At 38.1% G+C, this 23,209-nt stretch overlaps 1 protein-coding gene across 1 annotated transcript; it reads left to right on the top strand.

Moving 5' to 3' along the window:
• Positions 1–3,280: 3,280 nt before the first annotated feature.
• Positions 3,281–22,483, top strand: LOC134533865 (uncharacterized). Its single transcript, XM_063371569.1, has 7 exons — positions 3,281–3,626; positions 5,265–5,505; positions 7,785–8,043; positions 11,446–11,660; positions 14,059–14,328; positions 15,358–15,522; positions 16,059–22,483. Exons 1-7 carry the CDS (start codon positions 3,622–3,624, stop codon positions 16,329–16,331), a joined length of 1,428 nt encoding a protein of 475 aa, XP_063227639.1. The 5' UTR covers positions 3,281–3,621; the 3' UTR covers positions 16,332–22,483.
• Positions 22,484–23,209: the final 726 nt, after the last annotated feature.

Raw genomic sequence — 23,209 nt, forward strand, 5'->3', positions numbered from 1 at the left:
TCCTTGAACCTAGTTCTTTGGCCCCCTTATACATCACCGGGACACTTTATGGAGCCGGGCCTATCCCACCCATCTTAAACTTAATTCCGCCACGTGACCACACTGCAGAGTCAAACTTTTATGGGGCTGGCCGACTGCAGAAGAGAGTTTCAATTAATCAGCTGTGCATATGCTTGCCGGCATTAGACACATAGCAACCTTTATTCTATCTTAGATTCACGGCTCTAGTAGCTACACTTCGAGTCACAGTTACTCGAACAATTTTTGAGATTGGCGATTTCCAATTACAGCCATTTTCCCCTTAGCAAGACTGTCAATAGTGTTAGTTATCATATATTTTAACAAATGTGAAGTACACAGTGTTTAAATGCGAGTGTAGTTTGCCGGCGCAGCCACTTCAATGTAACAAGTGTAATGTGTGAATTTGCCGTCACCCGACCTATGTGAAAGGCCCGGGGGGTACCTGACGGGCGCTACGGGCGTCGCGGTGCTCTTGTTGTCCGGAGGGGCGCCAGGCTAGCGGACTGCTAGGCCGTTGATGTTGGGTCGTGGGTACTCTGCCCCCGCGTGCCCCGCCAGGTACACGGCTTGAATCTACCCTGAATGGTTCTCTCTTGACTGTGAAGGCCGCTCGGCCGTGTGGAGGACGGGAGACTCCGGAAAATTAGTATACACGAGTTGGTGAGAATTACCTTTAATCTAGTCCCGCTACAAAACACTCTCACCAACACTTGGCGACGTCTAGCCGTTACACGATTAACACAGAAAAAACATAACGCTACGCGACATTAATGGTTACCGCGGCAGTCTCGCGGGACGCGGGTCGATGCTCGCTGGAGACGGCCAGCGCCGAACATTAAAGGGTGCAGGGGGTGCTCTATGAGCGGGCTCCTAAATTCGGCGAAACACTTATGTGTGTGCAGCCGGCAGGCATATGCACGGCGTCCTTAAGTAAAAACACTTTCGCTGGAGTCGGCCAGTACCGTACGTTTTGTGCTACGATACGTATCGCGGTATCACACTGAAGACGGTCGGGATAGGCCCGGCTCCACAAAATACGCGCCGAGTCGACGTGGGCAGCGGTGAATTAACAAAAGGTTTTAAATTTAAAGATTTAGTACAGAATAAAAAGTAATAAAATGAAAGAAACTTGGATGCTGCCCACGGACACACGTCTGTTCCCGGCGCGGAGTGGTTCGAGACTGCCGGACATGGCCGCCTCGCAAGGAAGAGAAACTTTCTCTTCTTTGTAAGTCGGCGTCAAAAAACTTATATTAATTTAATTTACTATATTACCAGTTAAAACATGTTCCAGGTGCCCAATTAAAATGTAGCACCTGGTAATTGGGTGCTTAAGGCTTAACAATAGTTTTAATGTATTTAATTATTTAAAATGTGACATCAAGTTGGCGACTGTAAATTTACTACCATGTTGTCCCACTGTAAATTGTTTTAGAGGGACTTCTCCTATTCCGACATTCACAGGCATTTTAATTAAGGCCAGTGGCCGCGGTGACTGTTAATTTGGTTTGTTGTCTATTGGGGTCACGCCCGAGGCGCTCGCCTGACTCAATCCGGCTGGGCAAGGGGCGCGCTCCGAAAACGGGATACGGTACTGGCGGTGCGGAGCACGGGCTTAAAGGCCATGGTCGGTACGACGTCAAATTGAACAACATATTTTGGCAGAAGGTATTTCATTCGGTAGTTACAGTCTGATTTAGCCAGGCATCAGCCCTCTATACTGTCTAGGGAGTGTGACATGTTTCAATACTTAGTTATTTAATTCAGTAACATCCAGCAGCCTAGAGCCTAGTGGATCACACTGGGGATGATGACCCACGCAACATCAGTTGGTTAGTTTGCAAGCTAGCCTGGCACTCTCCTGGACACTTAATATCCCTCAATCTAATCCAGCAACCACTAAGCTTACCGCAGGTAACAGCCACAAGACCCCAGGTGATGGCAATAAAAATAAGTACGGTAGTCATATTAAGACTAGATTCTTGTAGTTGAAAAAAAATTAGCATATTTAGAACATTAACAAGCATAACTACTACCGCATCCAAATACTGGGTTTTAATTTGTTGCATTGAGTCATGTAAACGGAAGAACTCAGCATTGCCGAGTTAATCGGTAGAGGTCCGTGTCCGCATTCGTGCCTTTAAAGATGATGTGTTCCGTGAGATTCGTCTCCCTTTATGTGATCCAGTTATGCTTTCATATCATTGTAGAATGGTCTTTTACAAACCTAGTATTATTATTAACTATAGTTTGCTCTAGGTTTAGCTCTTGCATTTAGACTATTTTATTACTATAACCATTATTTATTTTCTTCCGATCACAAGCTCTGAATGGTCTACTATGTCGTAATTTGAGAACTTTTATTAATACCTAAATAAGTACATGCGTGTGCTTACTAGATGGAACCGATTATTTTCTTTCGTTAATTATGTGCGCATGATGGACTTGAACTATAAAAACCACAGTCCAATTTCCGAAGAAGAAAAAAATTCAATATTTTCCTTTAATTTTGCCATTCCTGTGCTATTATGGATTTAATTTGGTTGATTCTATTTTTCTTATACTTTCACACTAAAACTATAGCTACATTAATTTATCAAAAGAAAAACACCAATATAAACAAATTAATGTCATTAAGTTTACATTGGTTGTAGCAAATATTGTGCATTTGGTTGTAGCTAGGCCGCTGTGCTAGTTTGGTGTTTTGAAAGTGTTGTCAATGTGTTGATACTATTTTTATTGTGGCTGGGCATGGCCTTTACGGAGCGAGGTAGCGCTGTTTTACAATTAGACTCATATTCCAAAGGACCCGGGTTTGAATTCCAGTCTATCCATCCATCCTTATTTCGTTTTCACGAAATAACTCCAGGCAAACGATTGTATAACTGCATTTCTACTAGCATGACCATGATTGATTCTTTCCACAATATGTGTGTAATGACAACGCTATATGACAGTGCTAATGACCTACCTTGCTGTAAACGAGACATTAAACGAAAGTTAAATAAAACGTCAAAATTCTTGCGAGAGAAATAAAGTTTCTCTTACTTTGTATAATCTACACTCGATAAGCTAGTGGCGATCTCGAACATTTCGTAATTGTTCGGGTAGTCGTCGATATGTGTTCGGACGATATGTAGGTAATCTTCCTATGTTGTTGGCACTGACGGAAGTTGGAAGTTTGGTAAATTATGAATTCATGTGTTGCCGAGTGCAATCTGGGGTAGTTTTAAAAATAGTTTTGTGCCGTTCACTTTTTTAAAGAACACTTTAACTATATATTAAACGTGAAATGTGTTGTTATACACATAACTGTATTAGTAATTTAAAAGTAGTGTTAAAATATACAGTAATTTTTTTTTGCCCGTAGAAAATAATTTTCTATAAATATTACTTTTTTGGTTTGGCAGGAGGGGGTTTGGTTTCGGAGAATTCATTACAGCAAAGTGAATTCTTCCAGTACGTAGTTTGGCTTGAAAAGAAATTGGTTGTTTTAAGTTAATGTATAGATATAGTTATTTTACTAGCCTGCCCGTCCAAAGGATTGAGTTGAAAGTAATACAAAATATGAAGATATACTAAGATCAGCGCTGAATATTAATGAGGTAGGATGGTTATTTTATTCATCGTCAGAAATCTTAGTTTGTGTTAAGTTGTAATAAAAAATATTGTTTGCAAGTTCATTTCAATTTTTCATTTTCATTTATTAGCGTCCGATATTTGACAGTACATATGTCCAGGTTTTGTCAATAACATTATAAATAAAATACAACATCATAATACACTAACAAAACAATAAAAAAAAAATACATTATAACACAATAATATATGATACAATAAAAAATGATAATAAAGAAACAATGCAGCAATTTATGTAGATGCACTGAGGAATTCATTAACAGAGTATGGAGCTATTCGTAGTAGGTAATCTTTGAGATGTTGTTTAAATATGGTATGTGATTGGGATGCTGTATTTAACAGGGATATCGGTAGAACATTTATTAGTTTAAGGCCCATGTAAAAAGGGTTCAATTCGTATTTTATTGTTGAATGAAAAGGAATATGATTCTTATAAATGGATCTGGTAAAGTGATTATGTATTTCATTATTCTTTACATACTTAATATTTTGAATTACATAAATGACAACCGAATATATATAAATGGCTGGAAATGTTAAGAGTTTGTTATTCAGGAAAATAGGCCTACAAGAATCTGTCTTACTAAGATTATAAATAATTCTAATAACCCGTTTTTGAAGCTTAAATATCTTTAGCCAATTTAAGGAATTTCCCCAAAAAATAACACCATATCTTATTATTGAATATATGTTTGCAAAATACATAGCCATTACTGCTTTATGTGAAGTTACAGTATTAATAGTTTTTATGGCAAAACAAAGAGAACTAAGTCTACGACACAGAAAAGATATATGATTAGTCCAATTTAGATTCTCATTCTGTTTATTGTATACATAACCAAATGCACTGTACACTCTTTAAACTTTTTTTTATGAGGGTTAAAGGAGACAATATCTAGATATATGAAGGTGTATTTATCACAAACTTAGGCTAGACGTAAAAGTGTTTTTGACACCCACCCAGTAGTTGGAGTAGACACTCAATACACTTTTTAATTTGTTTACTTAGCTTATGTACTTATAGGGTTTTTTGCTGGGAATTATTTAGGTGGATCATAAAGTGAGTTTGGTAGAGCAATATAACAGCATGCTGATTTATTTTGAAATTGTAAAAGCAATAATTGATGTATGTAATGCTTGAAGCATGTACATTTTTTTTGTCTCGTGATTATGTTAGCTGTTGTTACAATATACACAGTTCAGTGATACATGTTGATATTCTAGCTTTTTATTCAACACCCAGTAAACGCAGTGTACTGCTCACGCAGGGGCGCAACAACGGTGGGGGGGGGGGGGCAAAGAGTATTTTGCCCCCCCCTCTGAAACCTTGAAGTGGGGGCAAACGGGGGCAAAGAATGTGCTGTGTAATCAATTTTTGGATAGTAAAACTGCTTAAATAGCACCATTTTCCACCTGAAATACAAATTTTCCCAGGGGAGGACCCCCAGACCCCCCGCTTCAATAGGGGGGATCGATGATTTTTTTATAAAAAGGTATATTGCCCCCCCCCCCCCCCACCTTTTTGGAAATTAAGTTGTTGCGCCCCTGTGCTCACGGATGTGTGACGTAACCATGTGAAGGAGTTTGTAAGTGTCTGTTGGTAGCTGCTCCATCGAGATGGAGATGCCAGATGACGACGACGGCGAGTACAGCCGCTGGTCGCTGCTGCCGGACCTCGTCCTGGAGCAGATACTCTCGCACCTGACAATGAGGGAGAAGTACGCGGCATCACTGGTCTGTCGGTCGTGGAGCCGGGCATTCCGCCTGCCACGTGTGTGGCACACCTTCGTGTACGAGGACAGCACGCTCACCCGCCGCAAATACAACTACTACTACGGCTGGCAGGTCAGTTGATAGTTGAGTTGCTATAGTGCGCTCGTGCTGAACTGAACACTTTTGTACTCAGTTTTCGAGAGGCGTTACCATCCATTAGCTGAAGGACATTACCTGATTTGTTCCTGGTGAAGAAAAATATAAATTAGGGGACTTTTTTTTTCTTTTCTAATCTTGAGAGGGCCTGCGAAGTTAGTAAAATTTATTGTGTTGACCTTTACTGGTGGATCATATGCATATAGTCAACCTTATGACTGCAAGCTGTAATGTTCAAGAACTTCTTTTTCTTTAAAAACCATAAACAGCAATCTTACAGTGTGTGCTCAAACTTAAGGCTTTTCACCAGCATTTTGTGGCCATTGACTGTCAGATAACCATTCATATGTTGCTGCAGACTTACGAATTGTTGCATTGAAAATTTATCTTACAAATTTTTGTCAGCATACTGTTGTGGCCTTCACTTCAAATTTTTTTTTTTAAATCCAATAGCTGCTTAGTTTTAACGGTTTCATAGTTTTTAGGGTAAAAGTTTTGTATCTCATATCCAAGTTTATCCCTTGATCCTAATGGCATGATCCTGAATATATTAATCCTGTAGTACATGTTGCTTGCTGTTTTAATTTAGTACACCAAAAGATCCTGGATAAAAAAAATTGTGATGTAACAATGAATTATGATCGTCTTAGCAGATTAAATAAAAATCCAAAAATAATGCTTTTTTACTTCCTAACATTGTTTGTATGTTAATATTTCTGTTAGGTCCAAATTTTTCGACATACTAAATTAAAACATCAAGCATCATATACCACAGGATCAGTCATACAGATTCATTCCATCAGGATCAAGGGATACACTTGGATACGTGATACGGAACAATTACCGTTTTTAGTGAACAGTACACCAGTGTAAGAGGTCAAGTTCTGGCAGAGTTATGGACATGAAGTGGGAGGATACAATGTGATCTGGCATGTGTAGACAGGCCTTTCAAAGGTGTTCAGGTATCCACGAACAAACTATAGTGTGACATATCAGCTGACCTGCGGCTGCTTTGCGTCGAGGAAACTGCTCACAAAGAAGGTGCGTACTCATTAGGAATGGAAAATCATTTTGTTTTATTCTTTCAATTGGTTTTTAATTATAAATTAAGTTTATTGAAACTAAACACTAGGGATGTGCGAGTACCAGATATTTATGGGTACGGTTCGAATCCACAATTACCTGAACCCGGAATCGTTGTACCTACATGGATTCAAACATTATTACGAATATTCAAAAAAGTTATAAATTAATTTAATACGGCTCAAAAATACTAGCAGTGAAAAATACAATTAGGCTACTATTACGTAAGTATTTATAATATGATGTATCAAAGAAAGATATGTAAATTAAATACCTAATTAACACAGTGACATTAAAAGAATTTCGAGATTTCGAGGGCTTATACTATGATTACGAATTTCGTCGTATAGCAAACTATAAACTAAAAACAATTACATACCTGCAAGAAAAAAACGTCTGGGCTATTTATTGGAGAAAAAATTATTTCGTTTGCTGAAACGTTTATAAAACTGAGATTTCCCTGTGGCGTGCAGTTTATTACGATTCCGTTACGAACGTTGGAGAATCAAATATGTTATGGTTTTCATATTTTAAAGTGTTTATTATTAATTAAGTTTACATAATTATAAACATTTCAATCTCAGTGTAATAAATATTTGCCAGTAGTTACAGTTAGAAAAAAGAGAACACACATTATTTTTAAATTAATCAGTTATTTTTAATTATTCTGTGCTTAGTATTCGGAATCGGATTCATATCTCAAATATTGCCAGGGATTTGAATCGGATTCGAACCGAACTGAAAATCAAGGATTCGCACATCCCTACTAAACACCTGTTTCATTTCAGAAACGTGTGTATATATATATATATATATATATATATATATATATATATATATATACATACATATATATATATATACATATACACACACACATATACACACACATATATATATATATATAAATAAAACTAATATATATATATACATATATTAGTTTTTTCACCTTAGCTAAGTATATTTTTTATCATGTACTGGTACTTAATGGGAAAATATTGTCATACAGTAATAAGGCGTAAATATTATAAGCATTACATCCTTTTTTTTAATTATTCATATTCTTAATTGGTTCTCTACATGATACAATTAAAGTAACTTACTACATAAGACATAACCATGAATAATAAATCAGGAAATCCATCAGAAGGTTGGGCATGGATGGCTTGCAGTCGTTTCTAGACCACATGAGGACCCAGAACTGCCTGGCGTGCATCGGGAGGAACATCCACAACTTGATACTGAAGCCATCCGTCAGCTTCTTCAACCTGTACGAGTTCATGAACATGCTGTCGTACTTTGCTGAACGCGTCCCGCCAGATAACCTCGGCATCGGCCCCAACATTCACTCGCTCAGCTTTGTCTTCCCGTGCAACATGGCAGTGAGGGAGTCCCCCGACCAGGAGGGAACGCAGATCTTCGGGACGGGAGGTAGGGTTCATTAGGTTCACATTCATTGTTTAGCTTTATCCCACCTCAATTAGGTTAGTTTGTGCAAGCCTTTACCTCCATTGTAATTAGGTTAGTTTGTTCAAGCCTTTACCTAACTTTGGAATGCCACTATACAAAAACAAAGCAACATTGTCCAACAGATAACTTAGTTAGTTTAGTAGTTATAGCGGTGTGCACTATCATTTAGCAAGTTAATAATTGACTGTCCTGTTGTATGCTCTTTGCAAAATGTGCTTTATTAATCACAAATATATCAACTTTTCCACATTATTTCTCCTGTTTCTGTGGCCAACATCTTGATTAGATACAAGTTCTTGTGTAGAATGCATCACCTTGCTGTCTACTTCTGTTTCCTAGTTTCGGTATCCCCTTCCAAAATACATATATAGGCACGCCATTGACACTTGAATGGTTTTAATCTGTTTCAAGCTTCCCCAGTCTAGTAACATATTTTCCTTCATATTCCTCCATGCTCACTCTTGTTCCTCACCACAACTAAGGGTCAATGAGTATTCAAAAATAGTCAATATTTGTAAATAATTAGATATTTGATTCTACATTTCAAATAAAAATTTTTAAATATTTTTTTTACCAAGAGATAACCAACTGGGACTCATTCATAAAATATTTTAATGAAATGAATATGGCACGTATGAAGCTAAGAAGATTTGTTTTTAGTCAAATATGATATGCATCCTTTTTATGTTTTTAAAATCATTTATTAATTAACATTCTGTTGATTCCACATGTGCATAGCCTTGGGATATACAAGAAGTCAGTTACATGTAAAAAATAATTTGTGATTATGATTAAAATTATTGAAAATACTGTGCTCTTTTTTTATGTATTGTCGTGACTAGGGATGTAAGGGAACGAACAAATGAAATGTCGGAGTGGGCGCCACCACGTGATGTGGGCACGTGGACCCGGCGGAGACTCCCTTCAGGGCGTGACGTGACCCGTGTAGGGCTAGGCTCGGTTCCCTTAGCACGCGATATCGTTACAGTGGGCTCTTCAGGCGTCCTACACGCCTCTAGGTTCAGGAGCAGGGACACGTGGTCACTCGACTAAAAATCACACGTTCGACGTACTCCTTTTATTTCAGCAACGTTACAACACGTCTTCAATCGCGCTACACCTACATACACTATAAAACTGTTAATAACGCCAACGGCGGGAGAAAATCAGTTTACAGGCTGACCAGGTCACCTCGTGGCCTGGCCTTGTGAAGTTTGGACGCGGTTCGTGATTAAATGTCCGAATTGAACTTAAATATTTATTAAAACGAGTCGGCCACCCTGAGTAGGCCTCGCAGATACAAAAAAGGTTTAAGAATGATAAAAAGTCCGGCGGATGTTAAAAGATCAGTTGATTAAGAAAAAATATGAAGTTGTGCGGTGCTCACCAAGCATCCTACCCCGGGTGACGAACGGAAGCGACTCAAGAGGCCAGGGCAGCATGGCGGCCGGAAAGCACTGGATTTACCGTTAGTCTCTTCTGTTATTTATTAATACATATTTTAACTAAAACAAATACACTAAAAATTCCATAATAAAATTATAACAAAGTTTCCTTAATTATTTAAGTTGAGTATTGATTATTTTAATTATGATTATGGTTCACACTAGTTGCGGGTAGTTCCATTGCCTGCCGCGTGGGGCGCTACGCCGTCCTTACAACTAGCACTTAAAACATAAACACTTAGGGAATATTATTTAAAGAAAAGACAGTTAGGTAAACCTAAAAATTGAATAATAAAATAAAAGGGGTCGTGGCACAGACTTTACTCCCGCCTCTTGTTGGCGCCTCACACACACACACACACACACACCTGCACACGGGGCGGGGGGTTTGAAATAGAGGGTGGTGGTGGGAGGAGAGGGGTGGCGATGGCATGAGGCACATCGGGCTTAGGGAGGGCGTAGCCCCGGTCGACAGTATATAATAAGTTTGGACACCAAAACAATTTCCAAACTTAACATTTTACTGAGATTAAAGAAAATACATTGCCAGATTTTTTATTTTTCTACATTTTTTCTCGCTTTTCATTTTACTGTATTTTGCATAGATTTTTCTTTGACTCTTGAGAAGTATGAAAAAAATATATGTTTCACTGTATGTTTAATTTTATTTGAAAAATATTTCGTATTCATTCATTTGACATTTAATTCAAAATTTTATTTAAACTAAAAAAAATAAGTTTTGCAGATTTCTAGTCGTGACCAGTACCACTTTCTCATTTTAGTGCTGAATCACATTACATATTTTGTCGCTCCAAGTCTTTCCTTGTTCGTGTAACACTCATTTTCTCTCAACACCATCGCAATTCTGTATCTAATGTAACAGAAGGTAGGTAATTTTCATATCTGCAAGCGAGGCCATGGCAAGTAAGCAGGTGTCTGAAACTTCTCCTTGATATGTCTTCTTGACCTGCGCTTGATTTCAAGTTCACAGGTCCTTTAAGTATATCACCAGCAATGATAATTTGGAGCAGTGATTGGTAACTGAATAAGTATATATGCTGATTATTAATATGAAAATTGGTAATCAAATTTGTTCCCAATTTTTTAAGGTCATAAGTGCATCAACATAAAGAACCAAAATTGTGCTAGGGTGGGCTCGAACCCCTTCCTTTGCTAACTCTTTATCGGGCGGCTCAAAGGTCGGGCAACCACCCAGGGCCCTGCCCCGGCCCTTTTCATTTTTATTCTTTTTTTGTCTAATTTTCATTACAAAAAGATTGACATTAATGGGGAAAAGAAGAATTTTATAGTTGTAATATAAAGTGCTGGTCAACACACTTGCTATTCCAATTGTTTTTTTGTTTTTTTCCTTCTAAGATTTTATTATCTCTTATAATAATGCCATTTCACCAGAATTTGAATTGTTTAAAATTTATTAAGAAAGAATATTCAAATTTCTTCAGATAAATTAGCATATAACCATCATTGAATTTTTTAGTTCCAGGTTGGCTTTAAAACATTGTAATTCAAAGAGTTAATTTTTTGTAATTTTCTGTAGAAAGGCCTTGAACCACTTTACTCTTGTGTGTTATTCAATATCCTCCAGGCCCCACGTTAGGCCCCCGCAAAGTCTTGGGTCACCAATACTCCTCGCAGTTTTTTTCTTTTCTTTTCTGGTCTTTTGTTTGTCAGTAGTGAAGCATGGGATTTTCATAAGCTTAATTTTCGGATAGTAGTAATGTTATTTTCTTGTGAACTGCAACGTAAGAAGACATTTCTTAGCATTCAGAAAGGTACAACCATGTTTGCGGTGCTTGGTGCTTCTGATCGGCTGTCGCACCGAGTGTCCAAGAAGGTGGCTTGCAGGGTTGCGACGCGAGTGAGTGAGAGCGGGTCGGTGGTGTGCTGTGCGGTGCAGGCAGGCTGCTGGAGACCCTCAAGAGGCTGATGGGCAACCTGGCGTCGCTGCGGCGGCTGGAGCTGACGGACCTGATGCTGGAGCCGTGGGAGGCCAGGCACCTGCTGGACGAGGTGTGCGGCTCGTGCTCGCTGCGCATGACCCGGCTGGTGCTCGTCAACGCGACCCGGGTGCCCTGCCCCGTGCTGCACGTCGGGGTCTTCCTCCGTCTCCAGGTGACGGGAGCAAACCACGTCAGCATTCAAACATCAACACCACAAATCTCTAACTCTCTTTTCTCCTCTTAGAATAACTTTCTTTAACCCTTTAACTGCTGTATACTTGGATGGTTTTGCAAACCCCTCGGTGCTGGAGTATTTAAAGCAAAAATGTGAAAATAACAAAAATTTTAAAAAAATTTAAATTACACTAGTTTTTTTTTGCTATATTTCTGTTCTGTTTTTTTTTGTAAATATTCTTTTCTTAAAACAAGATTGCACTTTATTTACACTATCCTAAAATTTTATTATTTGTTTTTTTACAAATTTTTATTTGTTTTACTAGCTGCATACATACGGTTGGCAAGAAATGTGGATTTTAAATTATATTTTAAAAAATTGCTAACCAAATAATTGTGGAATCGAGAAGTATATGTTTAGCTTTTAGCTTTACGTTAACCACTCCTAAGATAAAAGAAACGAAATCATGTTACATGATAATCTACAACTGATGCAGCATCACAATGATCGCGTCCGAGTTATCTCAATCGTCGCATTGGTGTGAATGTTAGAGCACTTCGAGTTAACTCGATCATAGCAGTTAAAGGGTCAATTGTTATGGGAGAAAATGATTCCCTAGTGTTTCAAATATCTTAAAAATAATTGAACCCTGTTCGACAACAGATAGTATAACGTAGGCCAATAATTTAACAGTTTATCCATTACACATTTCTGTAGTTCTCACCTCTTGCCACTGAGTAATTTTTCTCTCTCTACCCTGCGTTGTTAGCATAGAGCTATCCAATATTGGTCTCTAGTGTATTTTTGTATCAAGTGCTAGGCTGGGGTGAATGGAGCTTTGCTAGACAAAGAACGTAGCAGCCGGCTTGACTATCGATAAATATTCTAAGACCCACGTGTATCAAGGTACCTATTAAAAACACAGATTTTAAAGGAGTGTAACGAAAAGATGTGATTTATCAAAATCGAAAACTGTTTACTTAGTTTGGTTTTAGTAAAATCAGTTGCAGTCTACAATCCTAGAACAAAACCAATTTTTTTATGGAATCTTGTCTCTCTTTGTGTCTTTTTCTCTGCTTCTCTCTATCTTTGTGTCTGTCTCATTATGGTTGGAGGCCTGTTTTGAAATGTTCCACAGCCCGGTACCAAGTAGAAGTCTGGGAGTTCTGGAACACTGTTCTAGACTAAATAAGAACACGGATTTACATCCAGAGTGAGATGGCAAGAAGTTTAAATATGTGATCTTCCATTCTGTTCCTCCTGGTTTCCCGAAATTACTCCCTGCAAATGCCCTGATGGTTCCTCACTAGATGCCATTACCGATTCCTTCCCCAAATTCTCCTAATGGCCTCACTACAAGTTGGAAAGCTGAAATAAATACCTAGAATCAAAAATAAAATGGATTTAATTAATGTAATTAGGTACAGTACAGTAAAACCTCAGTTGTATTTTCGACAGAGTTTTATAAATGTTAAGGGCGATCAGCTTGAAAGCTGGTTTGGATCCCCAGACAGTTGCCAAAGGTAGAGGGCCATGGTGTGACTCAGGCAGACTAGGCATGATGGTTCCGTAGTGGTACATCATTGTCTTTCGCAGAATGGAGGAGCAAGGACAATGTAGACCTCAGTCTTAAACTCTGGGGAAAAAAACTTTCCCACGAGTGAATAATTTCCAACCCAGGAGGGAATTGAAGCTGGGTCCTGTGGCCCACCAGCCAATAGGCAACAGACATACACTGCTCTGTGACCTATTTGTCGAAACAGTCTTTTCTGTGGTCGATAAATTGAACATGGTAATAACTTTCCATAACAGTTGTTTCTGTCTTAATTGAGCACATTGCAAATTTAAGTGGTAACCATGCATTAACTACGAGAAACAAAAAAATAAAATAAAATATAGTGACAATAAGGGTATCTTATACAGTGACCACACAGCACTTGTGAGCTTAAAGTCTCATTGCTGCTTGCTGCAAGACTACATGCCGAGCAGGGGCCGTGGTGTTTGAGCTGTCAGATCACTTACCTCTGACCGAGGCGATCCGGATTTGGTTTCCAGCAGCGACAAAACAGATTTTTTTTTTACAAATGGGAGAAATGTGGCGGGTGTTGCCATCGTCAAGTGGGTTTTTTCGTGTACCCATCCATGTTGGGGAATGGGTGTCGGTGCAGGGGCGTAGCCAAGGGGGGGGGGGGGGGGTGGTTAGGGGTTCAAACCCCCACCTTAGCACCAAATCTTTAATTAATTTCTTATTCATCACTCAAACAAATTTCATATTAAAATTAATAAATTTTTTACCATTACAATATTTAAATTTAAGTACCGAAAACTGCTAAAATAACACTATTTTATCTTAAAATCCAAATTTCTCCAAGAGGTGTGCCGTGCGTGTGGCCAGGTGCTGGTCATCAGCCCCCAGAGCCTGGGCGAGGACGTGCTGGAGCTGCTGGGCCAAGCGCGGCTCAGGCACCTGCACATCCTGCAGAACTGCTACAGCCCCAGCAACGAGGCCCTGGAGCCGGTGGCCCCGCGGGCGTGGCAGAACTGCAGGCGCGCCAACCCCCGCATGGCGGTCCACCTGCAAGGGGTCGGCCTCAAGGGCTCCGAGCTGCTGTGGCAGAGCAGGGCCCCCGTGCACTCCGTCCTCTACGACTCTCCCCACAGCAAGGTTCCGATTAGCCGTGGTCGCGGACAACATTTCATGCTTTCATTCTCATTTTCAAAACAGGAGATTTCAGTCTTATAGTTTTTCATTTTTTTTTTTATTCGTAATGATAGCATATTATTCAACAGTTTCATTTTGACTGATTCATGATCCACTTTTACAATATAACTATTTGTAATAAGCATTTCTAACTACTCAGAACAATAAAAATAAATTTTCAAGTATTTGTATCTCTAAAAAATATACGTCCTGTAATGTAAAATTAAGTAGGTAACTGATAATAGTTGCAAGATCAATCAAAGTGAAACATTTTCCAATCTAGTTAGTAATACATTATGATAAAAACCTCATTACAGTTACATTAACTGAACTGAATATATTAAAATATAACTTATGTAATTTTAATTAAGTTTTGATTAAAAATTAAGAATAATTTCGCAATTATTTTTGTTTTACTTTGGTGCTTAATGGTGTATTAAAATTTGTTTTGGTGTTAAATGGTTTATTGACATACTTTTCGGTGTTATTTCGGGTTTTATCACAATTCATCATATAATATTGTCCCTAGTGATGGTTTAAGAGTGAGTAGTTCGCCGAACTAACATTCAAACGTTATTAGCATACATTAAGATTATATCAAGTTTTTTGGTCTTTAATTTTTCTGTTTAAAGTTCATGCATGTCTTCTACATCAAAGATCGATCCCATTGTAGTAAAATCATTAGCACAAAAATTTTTATAGCAGAAACTATGTCAATGTGAAAGGAACTCCACAAACAATACATCTTAAATCAACTGATTCTGGTTTGGACTCCATACTTGATAGTACTGGTAGTGTAGTTGATAGAAGATGCACGTTGAGAGTTAATAGCGTAAATCCATTTTATCTCGAGGATGATGTACCTGGGTTTTTTTTTTGTGTGTGATTCTTCATGTGAGATGAGAAACAGTTGCCTGGCAACTGTTTGGTTGCTTGCTAGAAGAGAGTGCGGCAGCAAACATGGCTCACGAAGGCTGTGGGTTGTTTTGGCAGATGGTTCCGGAGTCGGTCCTGATGGTAGTGGACCTTTACGCCAAGGATCTGCACGTCTACGGACACTGTGGGCTGCCCAAGTTCTGGATGCCTCGCTCGTTCCACGACCGTGTCGACTCCCTGTTACTGCTGCTCTGCCGGCAGTGTCCAAACCTTCACACGCTTGTGAGTTGGCAGGCCTGGTGATAGTTCAACTTCATGACCGACCAAGGGTTTAATCATTCATTAGCACACGGGAATGTATCTAATGCCGATAACGAACAAAAATCACCCTACAATTTTTCAATAAGCTGATATATTCCATTTATGAAAGTGGTTTTGAAAAGGTTTCATCTATTGCATTATGTGGGAAAGCAATCAGCATTTTTAAACAGTATATTCCTGGCTATCCACACAAACAAAAAAAGTGATGCCACGAATAACTGAAAATGTTGGTTAGTTCACTAATTTTATGTACATGTGGAAGGTAAATGGATAACAATAAAGCATTTAAATTCTCACTATGTATTACGATATAAATTTCATTATTTTCATGACTTGTTCTAAAAATTAAAGCCACTTTTTTTTATATTAATGAAACATGAATTCCTCTAAATAGTGGGCGTATTTCACACAATTTTATATTCATAAAGCGCACGTGCAACCTGAACGCAGACGGAGAAGGAGAACAAGGCGGAGAGGAAGCCGGTGGCTGGTTGCAGGTGGTGCGGGACAGGATATCCACGTCCACGGTGCTGCTGCTGGCCCACACGGCCAGGAACCTGCGCGCCCTGCACGTGAGGCGCAACGCGGTGGTCCTCCGCCGCGACTGGCCGCGCAACCCCGAGTGGGGCGCCGACTTTGCCCTGTGGCTGCACACGGCCTCGCGCTCCTACCCGGCCACCGAGCAGGAGGTGTCGCGGATGATGGGGCGCCCCTGGACCATGCTGTCCGACAAGCAGTTCAAGATGACGCGCGTCAACCTCCACGCGTAGACTGGCTGCCCGGTGAAGGCATTTATGTGCCCGGACGTTGAAAAGCTGATTCGCAGTGAAAGGTTCTTCAACCCGGCGAGTTTTCAGGACCACGGCCAAGCAGGATATAGTTTCAACAGGAATACCAAAAAGTAAAATGTAAACTGCTAGAGAACAGGAAACACTCTACTGAAATGAAAACAGACAGTAGCAATAAATTAAATTTAAATTAAAAAAAACTGGCAGCGGCAGTGGTGCCACTTGGCCGCCAGGGTCGACAGCTGGAAAAACTTGAAAAAAATCCTGAATGCGAGCGGCATGATTGGTGCCGGATTATCAGAAGTTGCCGAACCACAGAATGCCGTATTCAAGATCTTTCACTGCTCCAATAGAAATGTCAGAAACGTGTGCCATGACAGATGTATCTCGCATGATGTTGAATTTATGAAACCTAACAGCAATTTGCATTTTAAAACTTCTATGCAGTAATAGTTGTTTTTTTTGCTGTTGTAATTAATGTTCAGAATAAAATCAATACTTTACATTTTTAACCATTTTAACGAAAACTTGTGTGTGGAAGTACCATTTCCACATGGCATTGTTTACATTAACTGAATTTGACATTTTATTTAGCGAAACGTAAGCCAATTATGATCCCTGCGCAGATCACAATCAGTCTATATTCATCGTTGGTATAAAAGTCTTCATACTGCCCCCTGTTGAAATGTGCATACTGCCCCCTGTTGAAATGTGTTTCAGCAATGCTTCACTGCCTACTGTGCCTTGCAACAATCTACAAAGGAAAGCTTCTAAATAACTTATTTTTGTGCATTGTACGTTGTGTTAAAAGTTGGTAACTCATATCTATATAAGTTGTGAAGTTGTGAAGCTTTGGAAGACTAATTTTATGCCACTCAGGAAAAATTCCAATATGTACTTCAAAGATTGCTTTACAGACCCGAATACATTAGAAGCTCAATATAACGCAATATTTTGGGGCCATTGTTAACACCTGTTATCAGCTAACAATCAAGTGCTTAAAAATAGGTTAGAACTGTCTGCAAACCGATTAGGCAAAATGTACGGATCTTTAAAACTGCACAATGTGGGTCTGAATGTTGTCAGATTTCAGGCCTCAATCCAGATTTTTTGGAAATGAAAGGTTTTACATGATTAATTAAACAGTTGAGAGAGTAGAAACCCAGTATTCAAACTTATTTGTAAGCATTGCCCTGCAAATGATGTGTTTTGTTCAAAACGTATTGGAAATTTGTATAGATCCAGTGGAAACTATTGGTTCAAACATAAGACATTCCGAATCACAATCTGAAAGTGCTCTGACATTGTTTTTTCTGGTAGATAATGCAGGCACCGACAGGATGCACACTGTCCCACCTCTTTCATGGTAACTGCTGCGGGTAATTTTCATCTGACAGCTCTAGAAATATCTTTTCTCACTTGCCAAAAGGGCAAAAAACGTTAGCCCCTTCTACGCAAGTGTGCATGCATTATCTTGTAGAGAAAACAAATACGGACACCCCAATCTATCATCTGATTTCCTATGATAAAAAATAAACCCCATGAATGTAAATACTATACGTTTTTTTTTATCACCAACAGAATAAGCTATGTATTTCTGCGACATGCAAGAGGAACAGTTAAGAAGTGAATTGCAACCGGGTGCTAATCCTGAAAATAGTTCATTTCTCCCAACCCAATACTCCCTCTTTTGAGGGGGAATAGTGTGCTGTTATGAAAGGAGAATCCTGGCACGACAAATGGTTTGTTAAAACCAAGCTTCAAGAGTAAGAATATACCAAGTACACCCGCCCCTCGAAGTGTAGCATTTCAGTTTTAGTATTGTTAAAAATTTATGTTTTTATCCTACGGAGTACAGAAATTTTATGTTAAGTACAGACTTTATTTTAAGTTTCGTTAATTACTGTTATAAGTGTTTCCGGAGAATTTTTATGCCTTGCCACGTTTTGTAAAAAAAAAAAGTAAGTTGGCAGTATGGTTCTAGAAACTTTGAGAACAGTTGCCCAGACTTGAATCAACATATGGTATTTTAGTGTTTGTTTGTAAGTTATATTTTAAGTTTATTTATTTACTACCTATTTATTATTTAATGTATTTTAATAGCCTTTTTAGTTTAGGTTAATGTACTCTTTGTAGTGAGTTTGAGGAACGAACTCTGTTTTGAGGACGCCACCACCCGAGCGCACTACGGTGGGTTGCTGAGCCGAGCAGCGACAGTTGACGTCATGCACGTGGGTTCAAAGAGACGGGCTATGGCTGTGATCAAAAGTGTTCAAGTACGGTGTTGTAAACTTTACGCTTCGGTGATGAGTACGAAACGTGAGGGAAGCTGCAAAAAATGTGTAGCACTTTGGAGCACATGAAAAGAGATTATGTGTGCGTCTGTCGTTTGAAGCACAATGTGCGTGGCAGCGAGTCTTACTGTTACACTTGCACAGCTCGTAACTAAGGCTTGTGGAGGTGTGATATCGTTGGAGTCTCAAGTTTTAACGACCTAGTCATCTTATTTTTGAAGTTCCCACAGCGTATTATCATCATCATCCCCACCTCCCCTATCCCTACCTCTCATGAAAGTGCAATGAGCACTTGTTGCCTTCTTCATTCTTTGTGGCATTTTCGTATGATATAGTTTGGGTAGTGGGCAACGAGAACGAACGACGATACATGGCTCTGAAAGTATTGATAATTTTGAGAGACCTTCCTAAATGTAATATTTTTCCCTTATTGTAAATATTTTCAAAATTCATTTTCAGCTGCCACCGTTTAAATTTAGTTTTTGGCATCTAGTGTGTTTACTTGTACGAACGTTACTGTTTGTGATGTTTCCCATTTCTCTGGTAGCTATATGGAGTTGTTACATTTTACGTGTACCAGCTCTTGCTTTATAAATAAAACATTACTGGGACAGCGAGAATTTGCTTTGCCTGATTGCTCAGGTTATGTGCCTTAATGATTTTGTATGTGGATTCACGTCTGAATTATTTGATTGTAACTTGTAGGAATATTTTAAGATACGAACGTGCCTGTTCCCTTTCGACCCTGCGTTTGGATTGGCATGGAGGTACGCTTACCTTGGGTTGAATTAGTGTTTATCTCTTGAATTGTTAATTAATGTTATTTGCCCCTAGGTCTCACACATACGAGGACCATATATCCTGTTTGATCTATAGAAGGTTATTTTTTATAAAGTGTGTGTTATGTAAGTTGTTTTGTTTCTTGTGTGAACCCAATTATGCACCTTGAGTTATGCTGTATTTAGTGTTGATGTCTGTTGACCTATGAATGTTATGTTTGTTTACATATATTTTTGGAACAGGCATAATTGCCTTGTTGCATGTTTGGTGCTTGTTGTTATAAGTACCATATTGATATTAATGATTAATTTCTTGTTGAAAGGAAATGTCTTGCGAGCGTAAGCTTTGGCATAATGTAGATGTTGAACTCTTACATATTATTACTGGAAAATTACCCCAGTGTATTGGCAATTTTAATGTTTGTCAAATGGTTTGTAAAGCCCAGTTTGCTTAATAATGAATACGCATTGCATACATCATCCCGCTGCTTACTTAAGTTTTAATTGTTCACGTTAGCCCGAGATGTTAATGTAATGTAAATATAGGGTTTTCTTAATTGTATGTATTTCTTTTTTTCACTGCCAATTGTTTGTACTTTATTGCTATAAGGTATCTTTAATAATTTTGCCCATAATAATTATGTAATTTCACATTGGACATAAAAGTTTGTCTAATACTCGTTTGTCAGTTGAAAGTTTAAGCCAGTTTTTTTCATTGGTGTTATTTAATAAATGTTCCAACGTCTGCCCTTGATTGTTATAATTTTCTTTTAATACTTATTTATTTCACTTACGTAACCCAAACACCCCTGCTTGTTCTATGCCTGTACTAGAACAGAGGATGTTGTGTTGAATACAATTGTAATCTTGTGACACAATTTGAAAGCTCTTTGCATCAACCCAGATACAGGGACCTCCACAAACGGACCAGTCCCTGTATGCCCAAGTCCCCAGCAGAATTGGTGTTGATGTTGCCGAAGGAATGGGAACACAGCTGATGACTGCAACGGAGTTTACAATATTAGAGCGCCCGCTCCTGAGAACTGTAACTTTAGTTAAATTTTAATGCCTGGGCTAATCATGTTTTGTAATGAATTTAGGTAACTAATTTACTAATCAATTTGTGCTATGAATGTTAAGCTATTTATTTTTCTTGGCACATGTGTAAAGTAAATAAGATGGATCTCCGCAAAATTTGTAGTATTTTTTTGTATTTCATTATGTATATTTAAATATTTTAATAGATTTGGCATTTATAGCTATTAAATTTACAGACTGTGTAAATATAAGTTTGTTGTACTCGTGAGCCGTTATAAATAAATATCTAGGTTGGAAAATATTCTCAGTTTTTGAGCAAATAAATTGCACTGTATGAAATTTAAGGTTGGTTTTATGTGCATCCAGCTCCGGAATAATAGTCAAGTTAGCGAAAGTGCACAAACATAATTTACCTTTTAAATTATATTCATGTGTTGCACGTTAGACCAGGCTCCTGGAAGGATGCAGCAGTTGTAACCCGGTCCAAGCGGAAAGCAGACAGCTAATAAATTCCCCCCCCCCCCCCCCCCCCCATAAGAGTTCATGTTAATCAAAATAATTTTTACCATCACGTAAGTGCACCTGCTGACTGCAATTTTAATAAAGACATATATATATATTTATATATATATAAATACACTTAAGTACATTTAAATAAATGTTGTATAACATTGAGATTAAGCAAACTAAAATTAAATTTCAAAAATTCATGTACCAAAATGTTTACATAATAGGGCTTGGGCATAGAATATTTAAGTTACAATAGGAAATTAAAAAGCGTAATCTTAACGTTTTCTATTATTAGAAAGTTTTTAACCTGTTAATGTAATTCCTGATACTTGTTTACTAAAGAGAGTGTGTGTGTGTGGGGGGGGGGGGGGGGAGGCCCCGCGCACACGCAATGATTTGCCACTAGTGCATCCTAATAGGCGTAAGGTAAACTACCCCTGAAAGCCTCTCCAGAGCTGCTGCCGACATGCGAGATGGTGTAAAATAAACACTGGCTGACCACACGGGCCGTCACCTTAGATAAATACGCAATGAAGAAAGCGAATAACTATTAAGGAAGAACAAAATAATGTTTGTTGTTAATTCATTAAATGGTATTTAATGATACACAAGTGCCATTGCCATTGTGCGCGCATGGAAATGAACTTACGAAAACAATGCTACTTCAAATCTTTGTGATTATTTGCATCATTACTTTAAATTCGAGCCAATCAAACAATGTTACTTCAAGGGGCAATTGTACACACAACTGTTATAAAGTTTTTTAGTTTTTTCCCTTAATTTAACTAAGAATAGCAGGGGCACAGCACAATTCTTCTTACAAAATTTTGAGACTTTTATGTTTAGAACAATTTTAACAGAGAAATGTCAGAAGTTACAAATAAACTGTTGAAGCTTTTTGATGATTAGTTATAGGCAATGAGGGGTTCCGGAATAGTGTGGTGTATAAGTAAAAAATTTTACATTCATGATGTTATTTAAGGAAAACTAAAATCTGCAAAAATTTTGACTTTGCCACTATGTTCTGGAGTCCATCTTATTTAATTTAATCTTGCAATCTCTAAAGTAATTGTATTAACAATTTTTGTTCTTTATTTACAATGCTATTTCTCCACACAGTTACATATTTAATATTTAGTGTATGGTATACATGTTTTGGTAAAGAAACACCTACTCAGTCACTCAAAGTTGTATCTGTACAATTTTCTTAATGTAGCAAAACATTGAGGTCTTCGACTTCATCTTTGACAAAGACTTTAGTCTTTGCACACCCCTAATATTTTGTTTGTATTTTCCTGTAAAATAATTATGAATTTAACACACATATTAGCAATGTTGGAATGCTTGTGAGCTAAGGCATAGATACTTAAAAGATACCAGTGTATTGAGTGGCACCATTGTATTAATGCTCAATTTTATTGATGCAGCATGTTTACGTAATTAATATGTCAATTCTAAACGTGATATTTATCAACATAATTTTAATAAAATGAAACACTTTTTTACAAGACAATAAGTATTTTATTTAGTTTTCCTAGTGGGTGTGGGGTGTGTGACTCTCTCTCTCTCTCTCTCTCTCTCTCTCTCTCTCTCTCTCTCTCTCTCTCTCTCTAATATATAGTACGTACCAACAAACTTTGAGAAGGTATTTAATAAGTTTAGCCTCACACACTTCATCCCAGTCTTCTCAATCGCCCCACACCCTCATTCCTTTAGCCAGCCCTGTGCTACTGTTATGGAAGGGGTATCTATCAACTTTGGTCAGCGGTAGCGATAGTGATAAGATATGTGATAATATTATTTCTTTAGCAAGTGCACACTACAATTTTTATATGAATCTATATCATTGGATAAGTGTGAATTGTTTCTTTTTGCAAGATAAATTACAAAAAAAAAAAAGTGTCTATTACAGATTTATACGCATGATAGTATGTATAATGTATTATAAATTACGAGTTTTCAGAATGTTTTTTTGTGCACTCAGGATTCCAAAAAGGCACAGCTACTGAAAGTGTTAGAGATTTGGCAGCAGAGTGAGCCATAAGCAGTGTACTGCAATCTAAGCATGAGACTGTTTATAGGGTACATTACTTTAACCAGAGAGGCATTTGCAATAATTATAACAATTTATTTTGCTAACAAACTATTTTTCATAAATTAACTTTGTATCTGAAAATGTTCCTACAGGTTTCCTTGCCAAGCGGGTGGCAGCACTGCCAAGTTTTAAAAAATGTGTGTG

Source organism: Bacillus rossius, chromosome 7, assembly GCF_032445375.1.
Source record: "Bacillus rossius redtenbacheri isolate Brsri chromosome 7, Brsri_v3, whole genome shotgun sequence".
In the NCBI taxonomy this organism is placed as follows: domain Eukaryota; kingdom Metazoa; phylum Arthropoda; class Insecta; order Phasmatodea; family Bacillidae; genus Bacillus; species Bacillus rossius.